Source organism: Pocillopora verrucosa, chromosome 1 (assembly GCF_036669915.1).
Source record: "Pocillopora verrucosa isolate sample1 chromosome 1, ASM3666991v2, whole genome shotgun sequence".
NCBI lineage: Eukaryota > Metazoa > Cnidaria > Anthozoa > Scleractinia > Pocilloporidae > Pocillopora > Pocillopora verrucosa.
The window spans coordinates 25946296-25968565 of NC_089312.1; the positions used below are offsets into that span (position 1 = coordinate 25946296).

Consider the following 22270-nt stretch of genomic DNA (forward strand, 5'->3'; position numbering starts at 1 on the left):
CCGGCCCAGCACATTTTGCCTCGATCTCCTGTGTTTAGTTTTTCTCGCCCGGGAGCTGTACGTATTTTGTGACATTCGTTCGCAGATGAGACCGGTTTGGTGATTTTCTGTTTACTACAGGTTTGTTTATAGTTTTTCGCGCAGTTTTCAATTCAGATTTTAATTATATAGGAAAATTTCCATTATAAGATAATCGGACATGTAGATGTTATGTTAACTATGTGTTCTGCACACTGTATTTGGTTTAATTCAAGCAAGATCAGCTAAGATCGACCGGATTTAATTCTATTACAAATTACATCTTTTCGCTTTTAAAAGCTTCTTACAGTGTTGTATTTTCTTTTGTTTGTCACCATTTTTGGAAAATATACAAGAAGTTGAACAGTGAAACGTTGACCTTTTTGTCTCTCTAATTCCGGGTGCGTTGTAATTTAAAAACAGTGCTAAGTATGTGTGTCGTGTTAGCCTACTGTCACGCATCAAGGGTTTAAAGTAATACGCGACGCTCAAACTTTTCAGGTAACTTTAATTTTCTGTATCCCAATTTTTAGCCAATTTTGTTGACCATCCTACAATGCAAAAGAGTATCCTGAGGATCATAGTCAGTGTTTGACCTGTTGTTACTTACATGTACTTTACTAAGAGGTTTAGCCAAGTAAATGTAAAAAGTACAGTACGCTCTTGCATTTTTGAGGAAAAATGAAATAGCAACGAATTCTTAAGTGGGAGGATAAACAGCAACACTGATAAAGAAAGCTGCTGATATTCATATGGATAATTAAAAGAGTGTGATTTTGATTTCTCAATATTACAAGGCCATCAGGTTTTGCACCCCCTCCCCACTACCACTCACTACCCACCACCCCCCTCCCCAATCGAACGCACTCCCCTAATTTGCAATTATTACTAGTATGGATAAATGTTGAATAAGAAATCTGAACATTTTGAATGCAAGAGACAGACTCTTCAAGGCAGACATTTCTGTGGTGTTATTAAGTATAGCCATGTCATAAATATTCTGATTACAGCTAAGGTAAACACTGCTGTAAAATAAATGGTTCAGGTACACTTCTAACCTTTACTTTTCAGAAGGGAAAGTGAAGCAAACACCAAGTTTGTTGGACGCAAAACTGTGCAATTTTTTCCAGTTTGTGAATATTCCATTGCTATGTTGCCAAAATTGGCTTTGTATTTTGTAGTATACGGTGTTTTCCTTAATGGCATAGCCAAGTGAAATAACTGTCTTGCTAGACTCCTGTTGTAGGCATTGTGTATCAATAAGTTGAATATTTTATAAAGCCAGTTTAAATGAATGACTTTTTATGTGGCTCATGGGGACTTTTCTTTCCCTCATCACACACTTAGGGATATTCCCCTGTTTAAGTGGGAATTTATGATACCACTATTTATCTGTAAAAAATTGGCCTGTTAGACAGAAGTTGGAGAAAGTCATATCTGGTCATCCAGGAGATGTAGATTTTCTTTTTGTGCAAGTAACTTTTTAACCTCACTTGGCTAATTACAGGCAGACCACCCTCTGTTCATGTGGCCATTGTTGTTATTGAATCTGGGCATTGGTCTTTTGTACTCAATAGAAGAAAAACAGATCAACATTCTCTAGCTCTAAACTTCTGGTCAAACAATTATCTCACAAAAAATGCTTTTAACAGCTCAGGATGATGAAAAAACATGACGTGTGACTAAATTAACATTTTGCTAGAAATTTGTTTGAACATTTTGGTTCAAATCTGTATTTTGGAGTGAACTTTAGTGGCTGTAGTGTTCATCTTAATTTATTTTATTGAGTACAAAAAAACCGATGCTCAGGTTTCAGTAATACCAATGGCCCCATGAACGGGGTGGTTTGCCTGTGGTCCAGTAGGCAAGGGACCATGCAAGACATCTGGTAACTGAACAATTAGCTAAAGCTAGCAAGCAATGGCCCTGGAAAAGTAAAATGTGAGAGCTGCTAGTCCAAAGGTCAAACTAGAATTTAAGGTTTTTTCAAGTCCTGTTACAGTAAAGACTGCACTTCTGTTTTACATTTTTTGAAATATTGAGAATCTCAAAGTTTTCAAAATATGATACAGAATCATTCACTGTCCAAGATGTTGTGGGGGCATAGTCTTGTAATCTTAGAGTAGAAATTATGAAACCTTTCAAATGGATACTAAAAAAATTGTGCAAAGTACATGAAAAAGAGATAATTTTTTTTTCTGAGTGGAATTCTTTTAAAAAGTAGTTATACCCAGTCCTCTTCTTGGGATAGATCTCCTGTGGTTAGATTCTCTTCTAGATGACCAAGTCCAATTAGCAAGCACTTTGCATTTGGGTGGTCACTTAAAGGAAGTTCAATGTTCAAAACTGAAACCTGAACAACAGGATATACTCTGAAACAATGTTATAAGTGACTCTGTTATACTAATTTCCCTTTTGTGTGTGCAACAAAGGAATTAGGAGATGTCTGCATGGAGACTAATGGGCATACATGAGGAACATGGATGCTGCTGGAAAACAATGTTGTTGATTCATATCAAGTTATGATGTTCTCTTGCACTGACTGTTATGCTTCTATAATTTTTTATTTAATATGAACTCTTCTTTTCACTCATGACAGGCTGAATTTTTGTGGCCATTATCTTTTTTGTCTTTGTTCAACCTTTGACCATTTTTGTCTTTCTTGGTAGCCTACATGTGCAGTTTATTCTATTAACATTCCCTTACAAGCAGTTTATTGGGACTGGATATTGATCCCTCCCTATCTTGGTCATCCCATTTAGCTAATCTCAGGAAAAACTCTTTAAAGCATGTTGCTGTTATGGCTTGCATAAAAGAATTCCCACCAGTTAAATATCACATCAGTTTAATTAATGCTAGTATCAAACCCATTCTTGAGTACTTTGTATCCATTTGGGGAAGTTGTAATGCAAGATTATTGGATGAGGTTTTTTAAGTTAAAAAAAGATGTGTGCATATTATACTAGTTGCTCCTTTTCAGGCTAGAACCCTGCCACTATTTCTGGCACTCAGTTGCTACCCATCAATCAAATCTGTATTGAAACAAGACTCCTTCTGTTAAAAAAATTCTGAATGGAAATGCATTGTGTTACCTCTCTGAGAAAATGTTATCTTTGAAATATCACAAGTCACATGATACAAGGTCTCGGTTGCCTTATCACCTTCCCATTCCATGTACCAATAGTATGAAGCAGAATAATGTCCTTTTATAATTCAGTTAAACTGTGGAATAATGTCAGTGACAATGATTTAGTCTGCTCTTCTGATATAAAGAAGTTGAAAAAAAAGTATTTTGATTCAGTTATGTGAAAATTCACAGAATTTTTTAGCTTTTTAAATGACTTACATTTTAATAATTTTTCTTAAAGTACTTTAGTTTTAAATCGTGTAAATTTGAGTAAATTCTCGAATGAAAACTTTCGAATTGACTTAATGTTTTTAGCTTTCTTAAACTTCATATTTAAATCATTTATTACCTTAATTTTAGTAAGGATTTTAGTATTTTAGTAGTTTCATAGGGGGAGAATACAGTAGAACTGTAATATTATTATGCACTTTATTGAAATAAAGTGTCATTCATTCACTCATTCATTTCCTAACGTACTTTTGCAGAAAAGAAATCAATTACAGCAATAAAAATTTTCAAGTACAGGAAAATTATTATTGCAAGTTTAAATAAAGTTTGACCTTTTTTGGGCTTGAAACCTTTTTTATATTGCCAAAAATATAATATCAGGTGGGATATTTGGGGCTGAGTCATTCTTAAGATTCATTGTGGTTTGTACATGTGATATATCTTATTCACTATTTTCTATTTTGTTGTATTAGTTAAATAATTTGGAAGAAAAATCAAGAAATGCTGATGCAAAAGTAGCAGAAAAAGCCCAGCGGGTTAGCTGTTTAACTATGCTTCAATAATTATAGTCATACTAGTCACATAACATTTCAGAAGTTTCATGGCTCAATATATTTTGTGTTGTTATTTATTTGCATTTGTTTCAATCCATCCATTGATGTAGAATGTACCAGGACTTGAGACCAAACGTGAATTTTTCTGTAGTTTGACCAGTTGAATACAGCTGTTCTTGTTAAGTCTTGTTTTGTGGTAACCTTTCCTATGAGCCTTTGGACTTGCTCTTGGCATACGCATTCTCTAGCTCAAAACTGTGCTCTAGAAGTCCCCGGTGGTCTTTTGCGTGCTAACCTTACTTCCTGGGCAGCTTGAAAATCTGTTTTTTTCATATACAGCACATGCTGGGTATCCTGTATATCACGGGTTCACGGCACTGGGCTCCCTTCAAATTTCTCTTAGAGCCGATATGCACTGACCATGAAATTAAGATCTCTGAAATGACCTAGTGTTACAGATGGTGTAATCCATACACTGTGGTCATCATTTTGAAGCTGCAATATTATTTGAACATGCCTGTTTTGTTTTACCTCTAAATCTGAATCAAGCAAACATCTTGGTAATGGCCGTTGGGAAATGGATCAGTGTGAAATTTGAAATTCTTGCATCACTATTTGTTGGTGCAGTGGCTTTTTCAGCTATTATTATGTCTCAAGATGGCGGTGAGTATGTATCTAAAAAACATACCCTCATTCGATTGAGTAACCGAAAGCGCAAGAAAACCCAAATATTTACACGGGTTCATTAGAATTAGGTGATCAGTAAAGGGTATAGTATATTACATTTGCGTAGAACTGAGGGAAATCAGGGATTAATATTGTGCATAATTTAAGGTACTAGTGGTCAATCGAGTCACAAAGTGGAATAAATACTTTATTACATCCATTTTTGAAATCACTGGTGACCCGTGCAATATCCCATTTTTTGCTCTACATCGCATCTTCTCAGGAAAACCCCCTGTATTGCCTTATTTTACTTTCTACGGCAAGGGCGTGACAGGATTACTTTTTTGACTGTTCAGTGTGGAAAATCAATTAAAATCGTATCTGCTTAATTCATTGTTTCAATTTTTCGTCTAATTAGCTTTTGCTGGACTTGCCTTGGCTTACGTTGTCAACAGACTTGGGCGTTGTGCGTGAAAAACTGAGATTCTACGGTCATCACTATAGCTCATCGATTGAACACTATCAAAGACTGTGATAAAATTTTACTTTTGAAAGTGGAACGGTAGTAGAGTTCGACAAATTTGACACTTTGGTGAACACAGAAGAATTTAAGTTGCGTGAAATGGCGCGAATTGCAAGTTCCAAAACAACGTAACTTCAAATAGCCTGTTAACTTTTTCTCAGGCGTTTTCTGTAATTCCTTTGTTAGCTATCTTTGGTAAGCACACTTTGTTCACTATGTACCGAAATTTATTTGTTACGGGGAAGACCTTCAGCTGGTTTTTATATTTTAATTATTTGTGGCTCGTGCTACTTCATCATAAGGAAGTCCTCCTCACTGTTTAAGTATACTTGTCGACGAGTATTAAAGGAGCTGTGGTAACAGCTTGAATATTCCTTTAGAAATTTTCTTGTCCTCATTGGCGTATTTTTATTTTATTTTTGAATTTTATGGGCATTAAAAATATAGGGCTTTCTGTAGTTTGCGATAACGACCTCGACCTCGACCTCGACCTCGAATTTCGTCAGAATAAACTAATTTTTGAATCAAGTACAGTTGTGGTGTAACTGAATATCATTTTTGAAAGCAGATTAAAGCCGAAAAGTAAGTACTGGAGCTTGTTGCGCAGGTCCACAGGATTCGCTGCTATTTATCTCCAGAGACGACATGCCAGGAGAATAGAGAATCATATAACTGTAATCTAAGCACGACGTGGCAAAGATAATGTTCGTTCGACCTGTTAGTGGACCATGTTATGTGTAGGAGTGCAAAAATGCGAAAAAATGAATTCCTACCGCGCAAATTTCCTTTATTATTCCTCGTTGGCCAAAGTAGGCGTAGGAGGGCATAATACCTTGGAAACTTTTTTGAACTCAACACGACCACCACTTCGTTCATTTTTCTCTTTCCAATGGAGTCACTTGATCGTAATGAGGGAATGACAATAAAAAAGGCCTACATTTCAAATGCAACTGGAAAAAAGCTTCAAGTAGAAGAGCGAAGGCAGCAAGCAATGCTGTAGATGTTTTTTGTATAAGGTGGTGAACGCTTAATTGGGTAGGAATAATCTAACAACATGGAAAATTTCAATAACATTAGTCATACGTTGGAATGTAGCCCTTATTTCTACTCTTGTACCAGCAGAAACGAGCGCAGCAGGGTATAGTATTGTTATGTTAACCATATCCATACTCTAGACGCACGCAATCATAACAAGTCAAAAGGTTGAACCTCTCTGTGGGACTTACCAGTCAACACAACTATCTCGTTCTCACGTTTCTTTGTGCCAAACGAGTTTAAATTCTAGTCATTTCCAGAAGTTATAGACATTTTAGTCCAGATATTGTGGCTATATTAACAAGGTGACTTTTATATTAAAAATTGAAGAGCGCGGTGCCATGGAAAATTTTTAACCGGTGATACAAACAGTTTTAACCACGCTTTACCACATCCGCCAACGTACCGGTGGACGCTTCATCAGTAACAGATAATGAAGTACCAGTCTTATTCAGATAACTTTAGCTTAAAAGGGACCCAAATGCGAAGGAAAGCAAGACTCCTGAGATTTACAAGCCGATTAGAGCAGAAAGTTAAGACATCAACATGAGGACAACACTGGCGATTATTTTCCTTCTTGCTGGGATTGACTATACAGCCGCTACGAAACACAAAGGTACTAGTAAGGATACCTAAGCCACAATTCATGATAATTACGAAAGGCTATTTGTGAATTTGTGTATAGCTTTGATCTTAATGTTTGCTGTAGCCTAACACTGAAGTATTTAATATGTCTCACCTTTTTAACACTAAAGGAAATCTAAATGAATAATATGTTACGTTATTGAAAATCACTTTAAACATTATGAAAAACACTCTTACTGATTTTTCACTTCCTTCCTTCCTTCCTTCCTTCATTAATTGACTCTTACTTTCACAACAGCAGCTGCTCCCCCTAAAGAAGATGGTGTGCCGAGTGGAAGCAGTGGTATGTTGGAAGAAAAAACGCAAACATTTCTTTTCATTTCATTTCATTTTATTTTCTAACTTAATTCTTTTTATTAGACACTCAGGTATTATTTGTCTCATTAAGTTCAAGTCTCTTACTTGTGGACATCTATTACTTCGCTTTTAGCAACCTTCGAGCTGTAGCCGACGCGTTTTCGATATGCCTTTTCAAAGGAACCTCTAAATTCGCGAAGTTATTGAAAGAGATAATTTTTTGTACTTTTGTACACAATTGTACTTCCTAGTTCGCAGCCTGTTGATCGATCCTTTAAAAACTGAGATTTCAAAACTACTCTTTCCGTGTGACCTCTTTGTTAAAATGATAGTTTCACTATTTTTCTTTCTCTGTTTTTTTTTTCTTAACATTTTTACCATTATCTCAATGAACCAAACGATTAAATCGACAGAAGAAGAAGGCAAATCAGATTACATCGTATTTTATCCTGAGTTTTCTTGTTTCATCTTTACTTTATGTGACAACACGAGGGATAGTTTCCCATTTGCTGCTTCTCCACACTTCCATATACGTGAAAAAGCTTTGGTTGGCGCGCATTATTTCAGATCCAGAAATCAGACTTCGACACCTGTCTAGGGATATTGTGTTATGTTGTCCACTGAAGACCCCTCTGTACAACCCTGAATAGTGAAGAAATGGACACCGGGGAATTTTTTAAGGAAACCTAACATGAAACGATAGCAAGAAAAAGGGAGCTGTTAAAAATCTGGGGGAGGCCAACTTTTTCGGTTTTCCCAAAATAGACACTGATGATGGCTAACCAGCTGCTCTAGATGGTTATCATTATTGTTTTTGTTGCAAGGTAATACTAAAAAGAAAAAAAAATCGCTATAATCCCTACCGCTAATTTCGCACGTGCCTTGATATTGTTACCCAAAATCACGTATCACGAGTGAACCATTTGCGCCACTCTTTGGGAACCTAAAAGACGCTGAAAAGTGCTTATCGAACTTTTTAGAATGTTCACTGAGTCACTGTATGATTTCCCATTTCCGTAAGGTGATCCCCGACCCTCTGCTCATATGTTTGATCGGGTGTTGCTTATTAGGAAAATCTTAAACACAACATCATACTGCATTCTCAGGTTGCCATAAAGTTCGATTTACTGTATGTAAAGTTTTCGTCAAAGAAGTTGATAAGAATTTTTAGCACATTGCTCTTTTTATTCATGTTTACCCTTGTTACCCCCTACATACTGTGCACTACAATTTCCCGCTTTTCCAATAATCTACACTGTTCAGTGTCGATATTGCTCCATTACTGACGGATAATGTTGTCGATCCATGTCCTCAGAAAACGTACTTTAGCGTACACGCCATACTTTCCAGCATGGGCGCAACCCTCTCCCCAGCTGGTAGCCCCCTCGAGGTAGTGCTTCCCATTATAGTTGCACACCAATGGTCCGCCGCTGTCACCTTGGCAGCTGTCTTTACCACCTTCGCGAAAACCGGCACAAAGCATGGAGGCGTGAAGGTTGCCATAGGCGCTTTGACACACTTTTGGAGACACTAAGGGAACGGTCACTTCTTGTAATTTATCTGGTTGCTGACCTCCGCTCCTAAGAGTTCCCCATCCGCTTATCAGACACTGGTTAGTGAGGTCATCCAGGGGGAGATGATGAATATCATCTCCTAGACAGACGAGCCCCACACCACGTCCGAGAACTGCTAATCTGTTGAGTTTGATGAGAGCAGCGTCGTTTTCGTTAGTGTTCGCATTGTACTGTGGATGTCGTACAATGTCAACAACATTAAATTCTTGAGTGGTGTCCTCTCTAACTTCCTTACGATGTGCACCCAACCTTACAAAAAGAAAAAGGAAGATAAGTCTGATAAGGTATGAGATCAAAGCTCATACCTTATTGTTCCAAAAATAGCATCGCAGAATGCTTGGAAGTGGCCAGTCGATGTAGAAGCAGTTGGCGAAATTTTCGATGCTTTTAAACTTCAAAATTACTCTTCTTAAAGAAAAAGTGATCGAAAAAAAAAATGCCTTTGTAGCAACTAGAAATATTCCCTTTCAATTGATTTAATGTCATACTTCACTTTCGTCATATGAAATGCAAATTTTAACCAACCAACTAGTTCTGATCTTAATATGTTATGCATTTGTCACAAACGTGGGAAAAAATGAAACAAAATTGCGATCATTTGAGAACTCGAGCCTTGGTCAATTCAGATTCTGCGACTATATTTTCTGTCACTTAGGCTTAGACGAAATCAGATTGTTACAAGGATGATAATTATTATTTTGAAATATTCTACATTGACTGCATATGCATTTACGGCCTCATCTAAAACAAGCCAGTGTTGAAGTGCCCTTGCAAAAGTCAAAGACATGACCTTTACCAAATTTTAAATTGCCCGGGCTGCGATCCAGTGACACAGTGAGCTGCGGTCAGAACCCACTGCTTATGGATCAGAGAACCACCACAGAACTGCCCTCCGTTGTTTCCGCGTAACATTGCCTGCCACGGAATGCTGTTCTTAATTGTCTCTTGCCCACCAACAATTCGTGCATTTGAAATAGGACGATCGCCACAGGAGGACGGTGAAGGTGGAGGTTGAGGACCGGATGTTCCAGTGGGCGGCGGAGGGCTTGGTGCGGAAGTTCCTGGTGGGGGTGCGGCTTAAAACAAGATTAAGTTAGTGACAAGATTAATCGATCAGTATGTGTTGCGAGTTTGACTGGATCATAATGATGTCAAACTACCCTGAAGCCATTCACTCCCAGGTTTTTGTTGTTGTTGTCGCTATTTTTTTAGTCTGTTCAAGGTGAAATCAACTGAAAATTATCTGTAGACAGTCTTAAGGCTCCTCAGAAAATAAAGGTGTTATATTACAACACTATTTGAAATGGGCTAGTCTTTTTTTAGCGCATCTCGGCATCTTAGACTATTCAGTGGCAAAAACAACTCTTTCGATAAATTATATATGGTACAACTAGAAATGTGTGGGAAAATTTGGTGAGCTATTTCAGAGCTCCATTAAAAAAAATTACTGGGCTTCTTGACATAAACCACGAATGATGTACGATTTTACACTCTTCATGGCACAACTTACGGGTACAGTCTCCAGATCCTTCGGGACAGTCCGCATCAAAGTCAGGAACAGGGTTACCTTTAAGAGAAAACACAAGTACTATAAGTATTCGTCCATATTATGCAACACTACCTTAAAATCAACACTACCTTAAAATAATGTCCGTAGCACTAATCAGTCCTACTCAAAACTTCAGCCAAACTTAACCTATTCCCCTTAAGAAACAGAATGAATAGATATAGGCATCCTTTACACTTCATCTTCATTTAAGTGCCCTCACAAACCAAGTTGAAAGTGCTAACCAGTCCTTCATGGGAAATATAAATAGGACAACCGTGATTGTGAGATTCGCGAGTTGGTATACTTTTAAAAGGGCAACAGGATCAATCCGCATAGTAGCAAAAACAGAAAAATTGAATCATCCTTTACCCATTGCTTCGACTAATTTGTAAGAATCTTAATTACTCATAAAATGAAGAAGACGTGAGAGACAAATGGAATAGCTGCCATGTAACTAACCGTAAATTCCAACAAAGAATGCCAACAAGGTGAAAAGCGCAAACCTCGTCATTTTGAACAAAAACCTCGGGAGTTCTTTGTTGTCTGAAGGTCTGCATGTAAAAAGCCCTTCTTCATCTGCCTACTTTTATAGTAAGAGTAGATCACACATTGCTCTTAGCGCTCTTCCTTGTTTTTACAGATGTTCCATTTTCCTATGCGGGTTTAAGTGAACAATTTCTTGAAGTGTTTTATCAATGAACACTTTGTTACATATTACTTTGACGTATAAACGTTTTAAAAGTTCCTTGTGGGTTTTTTCTGTCAGCGGCTTGTCGCAATAAGCGCACAGCTGTTTGCATTTACCTCTCTGTGTTTGAGGAAAGGCCAATTTTAGCTCGGTATATGAATGCAAGATCCTAAAAGCCCGGCGGAAGCCCAGCAAACAACTCATTGAAGGGTCAACACAGTTCTCACTTGTGACGCCTCAGATCAAAAAATAAATGGCAACCTGAACATTATATACTGCGATAAAATTTGTTTAATCAAGTATTAAGATGTTTTTTTAATCCTCTACTCGACGTTCTTGTCTGTCTTTTACTTTAGAGAATCTATGACGAGGTAATGGTGATCATTTGAAAGGCTCACCCAATCATGTAGAGGGCCAGAAGGTCAAGCATTTCTTTAATTTTAAATGAAGTTTAAACACATCGTTTGGAATCATTTAACTTTGAACCCTTTTTAAATCGGGAATGTTGTTCTAGAGACCCATTTTGTTTACCATAACGACAGAGCTTTTAGGTTGGACAAACAGTTCATTCTACCATTCCCAGTCGTAGCATCAAACTGAGAGGAATTCAAGCAAATGAGCACGATTTCATAGATAAAAGCAATTCTGCAGGGATCCAAATTTACGCTTGTACACATATGGTCGCTACGCCCATGATTTTCCCTTTTTTTAGAGTCGCCGGCGACTTTACGTTGTACTTTCTAATATGATTGATTCCAGAGGCAAAGGAAACCCTTTTTTATACACCGCACTTCTTCGCACAACAAAAGCCGGACCTTTAACAATGAACATGTGGGTAATTGAGCTAAACAACTGAACGATTCCTCTCCGAGCACTACTTACGTGTATTTACGGGGGTTTAATCAATAAGTAGGCCCATAATTTTAAGGTGATTAGACATTCTTTTTTAAAAGTTGACTTTTGTAGATCGGCGATATTATCATAATTTCAAAGTAATTACTGTTTATTCGAGTCCATAAAGCTGTGTGTATCTTTCTGAGTGGCTGCTCCTTCAAAATAACGAGCTTGTACAACGAACGTCTAACTGCAATAATAATGACATAGAAAAAGGAAAAAATGGGAGAAAGCTAAAAAAAATATTGACTGCATTTGGTTGTTGTCATTAAATGCATAAACGATAAAAATGTGTTGTTGTCTTTTCTGTAACATTTTTACTGAACGAGTAAAGGTTCATTTTATATTAACGGACTCCTTAGATGTGTGTGCGTGTACTATGCGATAAATTCCCAGCTTTTCTCTTTCTAATCATTGACAGGTCCTAAGTTTATATAAATCTTTGGAAAAATAACATAAAAAGATTATAAATGAGGTCATTTGTGTATAGGGTGTATTGAATTTCCTCGTATTTCCAATCCAGACCAGGAAGAGCGGCATATCGCTGAATATGGCTAAGTAAAACGTTGTTGGCAAGAACATTAGCAAATTAGAAACTCTTTATTATTTTAAACCAACAGCCAAAAGTTAACCTTTGACTTACCCAACGAATGTTTTTAGGAATCAGTTTTTGTTCAAATTCTTTGAGTTATTTAGAACACTCTGAAATTAAACATTCATAGTCAGTCGAGTAACTGACTTAGCACCTTTAATTAAGTTTTTTTCGGACCCAATTTAAAGCAGCCTGTTCATTGTGGCCAACATAAGAAAAATTCAGCTCAAAACGTGACGACCCAGCACAGCTAAAAAGGTTAGTCTGAAAGCTGTTAATCTGAGTATTGTTGAATAATAATTAATAATAATAATAATTTTTTTTGTAAGAAAAACGTGTTCAAATTTTCGTTTTTCCCAAAAACTGCCCGAGACTGGAATCAGCTTCTCCTTGATATACCTGATATTACATCTCTTGTCGAATTCAATAATTACTTTAGTTCATTAGGCTAATAGGAGCGTTTCAATTTGTATAGTTCATTTTTTATTCTGCATTGTACTTATTGTAGTGTATAACTTTTACTTTTGCATTTTGTACGTGGTTGGTATGTTGCCTAACCGGCTTTTACCGAATTAATTGAGATGATGATGATGATGATGTTGACAATGACGATCCTCTGAGTAATTATACCTTTCCAATCGTGGATTTCAGTCTTGCGAGAAAATTAGCTTAAGACCCAAACGTACAACTACGTTTTGATCGTAGGCCATTGTTCCTCCTCGTTAATAAATCAGAAGAAGACTAGTACTATTACCATTGTTAATAGTTCTATTATTAGCCCAATTACTAGTGCCGATTATGCTTCTCCGAAGGCTGAATTTACAGCGACGATCAGCGAAGATATGTATAAGCCTCTTAAGCCACTTTAAACTTAATGCCTTTTTGGTTCTGTGAGATGTTGCACTGCTTGAAATCCTACATAACAATGGGCTTGAAAAATTTAATTTTGCAATAAATTTTCTGTAATATGAGAGGACACTCAAAACCCATTCTTAAATGCACCAGAAAAAGCCTGGGAACAAGGCTGACAAATGTCCAAAAGCATTCTGGTCTATATTTTCGACTTCCATGATCTGTTGGGGCTCAGGAGTCTTTAGTGGAGCAATCGCCTATTCAGTTTCTCCTTCAAACGTTTAATTATTGCTGTTGTCGTCAGTAGTCTGCTTCGGCAGCGACTTGTCAACAATTTCGCCGCACAAGAAGAAAGAAAACCAACATCCTAACCAAAAGCATCCGGGGAAATTCGCCAAACAGCCCTGTAAGTGGGGAAGGTTTTGTTGTTACGTATGTCTCAGCCATATATTCACTTTGTTATGATAAAACTGATACTTGCCCACTTGTGCTCGATTTTTTTTCCAGGAATGTTTAAAGTATTTTAATGTCAAGTGACTTCAGTATTCGAATGCGTGTGTTTATCGTAGCTGCAGTGATAACAAGTGATCAAAGCTCATTACATAATAAAATTTTGTCGCTAATAATTTGTATTCATTGCAGCTGCATTTGATGTAAGCGAATTTGTTGGTGCCGCTAGCAAATTGCCTTTATTTTCAAACCAGTTGGTGTGTGATTTTTGAGATCTTTGTCGTGTAAAGTGAGGAATCATAGACATTCTCGCTCTGCAAACACGAAAATTGTGTTGGAAACATTACTATTAATACCATCGCACCTTTGACTAGACGGGAACCTTTGTTTCACAAGATTAAATCATCAGTGTTGAATATTATATTTTTCAGACAGCCCTTTGTTTTCAGCCAGCCTTTGTTTTATTCAGGGTTTGCGTGGAATCCTAAATCAAAAGAAAACATATTCAAGACCTTTATTAAGTGTTATCAAGTCTCAAATCAAACATTGGAAGAAGCCTGTATCATTTTTTGTCATTGCATTATTAAATACATAAATTACCGTTCAGAATTTTTATGTGCAAGTTCAAATTTTCTTGTATTAACTTATTTGAAGAATATTCACCTTGAGGGTGAACCCCTGAAAACTACCTTTAGGTGTTAGTCATCAGATTTGACTCCTTAACTTAAGTCTGGAATTCAAAAATAATAGTGTTGAATCTTGTTCACCAAAATTTGCTTGTTTGTAATACCAGGGCGTGAAATTGCGCCTAATACAGGCACCAATGCAACTAAATTTTTCACTTTGGTGACTAGACGTTTCATCATAACCTTACCAAGAGATATAGTGAATTAAAAAGATTTGCAAAGATAAATCCGCAGCAAACTTCCTTGTTAAGTTTGTTTCCAAAACGTAGCACATGCATCTCGATCGATAACTAGACGCCATCTTGGATTTAGATGAGCCTGAACGTTGTTTATCATCCATCCTAGTGTCCACTTTGTAGCACGTTAAAGATCTTTTCCCTAACTTAATTTTGGAGGGTCTATCTAGAACGCTGACAGCATAAAGAAAGATTTTGTTTGTCTTTGAAAATGGCAACCAACTTTTTTTAAATTGGCTACCACTTTGAAGAATTTAGGAGCCAAGTGGCTATCAGAAAAAAAAGTTAATTTCACGCTCTGAATACTATTGCTTGATTAATTTGATCAGGGAGTCAGCAGTGTATTGTGACTATAAGCTGCGACAGTGGATGGACTGGTATACCTGATGTCCGCTATGACGAGGCAGGAAGTTCAGGAGATGGTGGTGGAGGAGGAGATGATGATGAGGACGGTATATCCTTCCTCAAACTTTTTAATGTAAGTGATATTTGTCCCAGCATGGTTCAATTTCTTAAATCATTCATATGACTACAGATCAAATTGGACTCCACTCAGTGGCAGTTGTCTGATTTTGTTAATTACTTGACTGTATAACAGTACTACAGATGGAATTGGACTCCACTCAGTCCTATTTTCATTATAAATGGCTTAAGATTAGTTTGATTTGTATTGTCCTCTTTGTAAAGATTATGGAAATATACCTGAAACAAAGGAAGCTACAAATTCAACTTAGTTTGTTAAAATCATTTTGCCCTGGAATTCATTTTAAACTACAATGCATGGAACTGAAAAACTCCAATAGTTGTATTATGACAAGAATTTGAGCTCAAGTTTGCTATCAGTGAACAAGTAAAATGCTTTGGAAAGGTGAAGAGATTGTTTCTTGTTTTGGGCCTGTGTAGATAAGGAGTTAATTAGTTTTGTCCATGTATGTATAGGTTCATATTATGGCTGGGGTTTCTTGAAACCCCAGTAACTTGCAGTCATCTCCTGACTCTCTGGCGAGTGACCATGACTGTTTGATAGGGGTGACTGCTTCATAGAGGTGAAAAGTACAGTGATTAAGGAGAAAAAAATCTGGGACTTTGACAAGTGACCCTTAATAGTGGGTGACCGCTTAGAACAGTCCCACTTAATACAGGTTCAACTGTATTATGTTTTTGTTTTTGACCAGGATTCCAAAATAGCTAATGAGAGTGACAATGACCAACTATCAAAGTCCCTGCTCTATAGCTTTTGCCTTAAAAGTGGTGAACACGATGTGGTCAAGTGGAGAGCTGTGTTGCAAAATAGCTTTCTTTATGTAGAGGTTCCACATGGAGAGATTGCTCCTGGAGGCAAAGAGTGGTATGTAATACTGACTGCTGTATGTATTAATTCTTGTTTCTGTGGCAGTTTGAATTTGCTCTGATAATTAGATAAGTTGTGGTAGGTCTCTCCTCTTTAATTGTAAGGTACAATCTCACATTATTGTGGCTAATTCTGTCTGTTATGGTTAATAAAAGGTTCTTAACTCTGCATTGGAAGAGCCAAATTTTGAACTTGTCAGTACAAGAACTAAAGTTATTAGCCTGAGGGAAATTTTCTTTATTTGGTCACATCATAAAAACATTATTGTAAACCTCTCTACAGGTATTCAAGCAATCTAAATTGAGTTTAAGATGCTTTTGTGAGGGTTGTTAAGCTGTCAAAAAACCATCGGTCTTCAAGACACTCCTAAAAATCTTTTTACGCGCAGCAACTTAGCTTATACCACTACAACTCATTGGTGGATCTGCCAAGCCTATTGCCTAGCCTATTGTAAACTAGCACTGAGATAGCATTACCTCATGGCACTTATTAGAAATCTTTGTTTTGGTTAGTTTTGTATCACTGCTGGAGTATGCAGAGGAACATCTTGACTGCACTCACATATTTGTTGGTCTACTCAAGGAAAGAGAAGACAGAGGTAATTTGAATTCTTGGGCACAAAGAACGTACTGTACCCTGAAATTCCCTCATTTTCTAATTATAATAACAGAAATGCAAAATTATTATTTGTTTGTCTGTACTAAGAGTTGATGTTACTGTTATGGCCTAATTTGCCTGTGCTTTCTTTTAGCCCTTGAACTTCTATGAGTGACCAAGACAGAATCTCTCCTTACAATATCAATACAATATCAAGCAGACAAGTGATAAGAATAAAGAAAAATATCAAGTAGAATATCCAATAATTAATTATCCAAACTAACATCATGAGAATTGTGTGGCAGATAGAAAGGAGAATCACTGATGAGATCTTGAGAGTGAAAGGGTTCAGCTCAGTTGTACAGCATATAAATGTTTATTCAACTCAGTTCTTGCTTGTAACTAACTATTTGGGCATCCTCAAGTCATTTTTCAAAGTCTTTCTCTAGCAGGGTACTGTATGTAAATGTAAATAAATAATTTTTTTCTTTTGGTTGGTCTTTTTGCAGTGAGTCTGATGCGCACTTTCATGTTCATGGGTTTTGAGACAGTGAAGCCAGGTCACGAATTGTGTCCAGATAGTCCACACTTCATCTTTATGGCTTACACTATTGAATAGCAGTTGTGCCCAGGCCTTCCACAGGCTACTGTTTGCATGCAATACTTTTACATTGTACTTAGTTAATACTAAATTGATTTAGAAATTAAAATGTCAAGATTTGATGTGGGCTCCCCAAATTTCATAGTTTAGAGATATGAAAGGGGAAATCTGTGTCTGTTTGGGACAGTACTCAAACCACATAGACATTGTATGGATTGAGAAAAGATGGAAAGAGTTATTTAGCCATTAATTTTTACTTGAGTTCGCCAATTATTTGGCTTGGTGTAAACTGGTTTTGGAAGCTTGTAGTTGCCTCAAAAATGAGTGTAAGGTGCTCATAAATGTAACACATTTAACTTTTTCCATTTCTCATTACAGACCATCAAATGGAATTTTTTTTAGTAGTCCATTGTAAGAAAGTGATTTTGCCTCTTTTGGCAAAATATGTTAAGAAACTATGGGGCTTATTTGTCCATAAATCTGGTAACAGTTTAGTATTTTACAGTGTGAATGATTATTAGTTATTATGCATGATAATTCAACTATTGAACAGTTTCTAGAGATTTTTCTTGCTGTAGCTGTATGGTAGATTCAAATGACAGCTTTACTCATACAGTCCCCCTTTCTCCACCTAGCTACCATTAGTTGTCTTTCTTTTCGCAAGAATTATGAGGGAAAACATTTTTGTCTTAAACATATAGAAGTCTTTGAAAAGACAATTTGATAAATATTGTTGTTAAGTTTGATGTGTTGTGGATGCTCTCATTAGGTGCAGCTAAGTGTTGTTTTGATGTAGGCTTGCTCAGTATTGATAGGTTGGGGTGCTCATGGTGAGATAATGTCATGTTGATTATGAGTTCAACAATAAAGTCATGTGAATTGGATTTTGTTACCTTTGTATTTCAAGCCTATAGAATGATAGAAGCTGCTTGCTTACAAGAGGTAAAAACTTAACTTGTAGTGGTCTTCTTATAGCTTACAATCATTAGAGCACCCCCTCCACAGCCAAGCAATTATTTGATCTGTTACACCCTCTTTAAGAAAATCTCATACAACAATTATTGGAGGTGGTTCAGGCCTTGGAAAATTCAACTTATTGTGTTGGTGAGTCATAGCCAATGAATTAGGAGGCATTTTCTTAGAAGAAACATTGTAATAGCATTTCAAGGAGCCTTAGTTTCCAATGGCTTGATAACAGCAGCAAACAAACTGGTGGATGAGAATCTTTGTAAGAGCACTTCTCAAAGAATGTGCTAAAAAAATGTGCCCTTAGACATTTTTTAGGTGAAACTTGGGGTTTCTCAGCAAAAAAAGTAATGGTGTGAAGGCAGTTACTACATTTTCATGTTTTGCAGGTCATTTTATTTTTTGCCTTTACTTTGAGTTCTCATTTAAGCTTGTGTCTGGCGCATTTTCTCTGTGCTCTGATTGGCCTTTGTGATGACTTAGGTTTATCAATACTCAGCTATACAGACTCTGAACCAACAAAGAATAATGGAAGTAGTCCTGGTTACCTACAAGAGGGTTTGGATTACTCCTTCCATGGGCAAAATTTTAGTATTTAGTGAAAGAGATTTAATAGATTGTTGCCTAAATGAGGTGTACTCAAGAAGGAATACCTGAATTACTTTGGAAATTTATGAGAAATCTTTACCTGTAAGTCTTACTTCTAGGTGATATCAGTCATTTCAAATGGTGTAGAAAAATCAAGAACCACTTAAGAAGCAACAAACTTAACCTTTGCAGAGAAATGCATGAGTATGACTTCTAACTTTTCCATATTTTATTGATATTTTTTACAAGCACTCAGGGCATGTCTACCTATCAAGTTTCTGCTGTTCCACTGCAATGTTCCAACCATCAAGTCAACATCATTACTGAGTGTTTTTGATGTGACCATCATACAATAACATTAACAGCGTTACCTTGCATCAACAACAGATACACAAGGCTCCATCCACTTGTTCTAAAGTTAAGCTGTATGCCACATAGCATGTGAACAATTGTGTTGCCAAATGAGGCATCAAGGCCACAAATAATCACCATATTTGCATTAAAATTTAAGTCAATTATGCAAAAATTAATACACACAATAGCTAACAATGTGTTGTAGTTTCTTTTTACAGGCAACTAATCCACCATTACTAAAATTTTTATCAAGGAAGGATTGGCTGAAGTTTACAAATTTTGGCTCTAGGGCATCTCATCTATTCTTAAAGCCCAAACACTTTACGCACATCAACTACCGCTGAGACAACGGAAGAAGATCTACTAGGTTTAACTTTACTACATGCTAAATAACAACTAGTAGTTTTTAAGAGGACATCAATCATAAAAAAGAAACTTTGGTGATTGGCTTTTAGGTGCCTAGAAGAAACAATAAGCTGCTTTAATAAATAAAATGATTCAATTTTTTATCGATTTTGTGTGCAAGTGCACATAATTGTCAACTGGATTAAAGTGATTTGATTTAATAGGATTGTTAACATGTGGCTGGACTACAGCAGGATGCATGATGATTCCTCTTTCTCTGTCACTTCACAGGGTTCTTTGCCTTGGCTGCAGTCACGTACCACAACAACAATCTATACAAAAAGAGACACTCCAATTTTAACTTTATATTTTAAACAAATATGCAAAGTCTGATTCTATTTTAATACACCACTCCACACCAAACTTTGGTGGTTACAATTTTGTTGATACTACTCTACAGAATTATGAGCTCAAAACTGATATCACAACACAATTAGTTGCAAAACTTACTTGAAAACACAATACAACACACTGGTACACAGAGCACTTTACTCTGCACAATGAGTCATTAAATGCCACTCTGCAGTACTTAGTTAATAACACTTCTCTGGGTAGTTGCAATAATTCTAGTGCTATGACAATCACAGAGTAACCAAGGAGAGGGAAAAATATAACAGTGCATTAATAGTTAGGTGTGATAAGGTAAGACTAATGATAATTTTTGTTATGCATTGAAAGAATTTATGTTGAACAGATAGTAATAACTGCCTTCACAACAATTTACATAGGAACAGGGCCCAGTTTTTTTAAGTCCAGATAATGCTATCTAGTAAGTAAAAGTTAACAAAACATACTGAGCTATCCAACCAGTGGAGATTTATCAAGTGGATAGCATTGTCCACACTTTGGACAACTGGGGTAGAAGTCTTAACTTTGGTGGCTATGAGCATCTATGGATGTCAATGAAATTTATGTAACCTGTGCAGGTACAAATTTGCCTCTCTGATAACATGCATCTTCTAGGAGAGTTAGTCTCAAAACTCTCACTGAGTTTGATTTATTCAATTTCAACTAACCTCTTTGAAAGAGGGAAAACTTCCTTGTTCAAGTTTGGAAAAAATCAGTTTTCCATTCACCATTACTTCAAATGAAGCTGCAAAAAACGCATTCACAACAAAGGAACCATTAGTAAACAACTTGCACATTGTTGAAAGTTTAAATATTGTCCCTTCTCTAAAAAGAAGGAACAGACAACAGAAGATCTTGTTCACTACACATTTTCATACTATATAAACTTACATGTGCGACCAACTTGGCCGACAACATTTGCTTCAGGGACATCGGCCTTGATCTTATCAGCCAATTCCCTGTAGCGTGGGGCGTACCCTCAGGCACCGCTGAATGATAAGGAAAACAAAATAAACAATTTGTTCATATGATGCAGAAGGAGTGAAATTAAGGGTGTGTTGACTACTCCTCGACATCTTTAAATCCTAACAAACTTTTCGAATTATTTCAAAGCCATGTAGTATTTATCAAGACTAGAATATCTACCTAACTAAATGCATTGCTGTTGTTTTTCACTGACACAGTCACTATCATATAATCCCATAGCATGTTGCAAAATTTATCAAAATAAAAAAATGGATTCTAATCAAACAATAATACTATAGAGCAGCTTTTGTCTCTTTTAAAGGAAAATCTTGACCCCCTTTACAAAAACCCTCCGTCCTTAAAAGGGATGGGGAGTGTAGAATAAAATTAAAATGTAAAAAACAGATCGTGTCAGGACACAGAAAAACAAGTGACGACTTGTTTTGCCATCACTTACAATAATCATCGCCAAGACATACAATTTCCTACGCCAGAGATACAATATATAGTCCTCTATTTCTTCGTATGTTTGTCACTTTATTCCTAAATGCCCGTAGCGTTTAAACTGATTGAACTGCAGATTAAATGATATTGCACTTTCGGGGTGGTTCAAATCTGTTTCCAATGTATCGAGCCAGAATATTCAAAATTTGGCCTGCTATTTTTGGGTAATAAGAGAACGAATTAAGCTCTGAACTACTAAATTGATCTTCAGGCCAATAAAAAATTTTATGACTCTATATTAAAGTTAATATATGCTTTGTGTAGATAAGAGTTAAAAATGAAGAGTAATGAACTCGTGAAGGTTTGGGTTCGATGAATGCTCGTCTCGGTGCAAGCCGTTGCAAACGACTGGTTTTACAAATCTACCCCACCAGAAATTATAGATTTCTACAACGTTTCATTTGAAACAACAAGGAAACGCATTCAAGCAATTTCAATTCGTTGCCTCGTCAACAATTTGGGTTTCCTGACGTCCACTGCGGCACTGCCATGAAAGCAAGCTAATCATCTCTTGGCCATAACCATTCCAGAGCGGGGGTGAATGCTGAGTTTATTTGGTTGAATTAAGCAAGAACTTTCCAGCTTCTACACAAAAGTTCAAAGCTCAAAAAAATTAAGCTGATATTTGAAATGCTAATTTACGTTTGTCATTGAACCAATGCTGGCCAATGGAGTACAAAAGCTTGGCTAGCAATTTTCTAATTACTCTAACTTATCTTTTTACTTCTTAGTAGAAAAAATGAGATGGAGGAGGGCTTAAACGACAATAAATTCACGTAAACTTACCAATATTCTACGGAAACTTCGACTTTCGAGGCCATTCTGACGAGATTTCTTCCTGAGACCAAAGCGAAAGATATCTGCCCCCTCGATGTGCCTCCTCCAAATCTGACTTTGTATAAATCGCGACCAGACTCGCTCCCTCCTCGTCCCAACCCCTGCGGATCCCTGCGAAGTACACAATAGCCGCGAGCGG

The 22270-nt window shown here is 36.7% G+C and overlaps 2 protein-coding genes and 1 long non-coding RNA gene across 3 annotated transcripts; 1 reads left to right on the top strand and 2 right to left on the bottom strand.

Annotated features, from left to right (window-relative positions):
* Window positions 1–8192: 8192 nt before the first annotated feature.
* Window positions 8193–10818, bottom strand: LOC131771582 (trypsin). The gene is made up of 4 exons (XM_059087394.2): window positions 10676–10818; window positions 10178–10234; window positions 9464–9743; window positions 8193–8916 (listed from the first exon to the last, which is right to left on the bottom strand). The coding sequence occupies exons 1-4, from the start codon at window positions 10725–10727 to the stop codon at window positions 8373–8375; spliced, it is 933 nt and encodes a 310-aa protein (XP_058943377.2). The 5' UTR covers window positions 10728–10818; the 3' UTR covers window positions 8193–8372.
* A 2712-nt stretch (window positions 10819–13530) lies between these two features.
* On the top strand, window positions 13531–18047 carry LOC131771683 (ornithine decarboxylase antizyme 1-like; the record flags this gene model as incomplete). The annotated part of the gene is made up of 5 exons (XM_059087535.2): window positions 13531–13648; window positions 14944–15092; window positions 15790–15962; window positions 16478–16563; window positions 17072–18047. Coding segments are annotated over 5 exons (636 nt in total), but the record flags the coding sequence as incomplete, so codon positions are not given.
* An 881-nt stretch (window positions 18048–18928) lies between these two features.
* On the bottom strand, window positions 18929–22231 carry LOC131771597 (uncharacterized). The gene is made up of 4 exons (XR_009339206.2): window positions 22081–22231; window positions 20716–20813; window positions 20493–20569; window positions 18929–19748 (listed from the first exon to the last, which is right to left on the bottom strand). It is a non-coding gene; the product is annotated as an uncharacterized lncRNA (long non-coding RNA).
* Window positions 22232–22270: the final 39 nt, after the last annotated feature.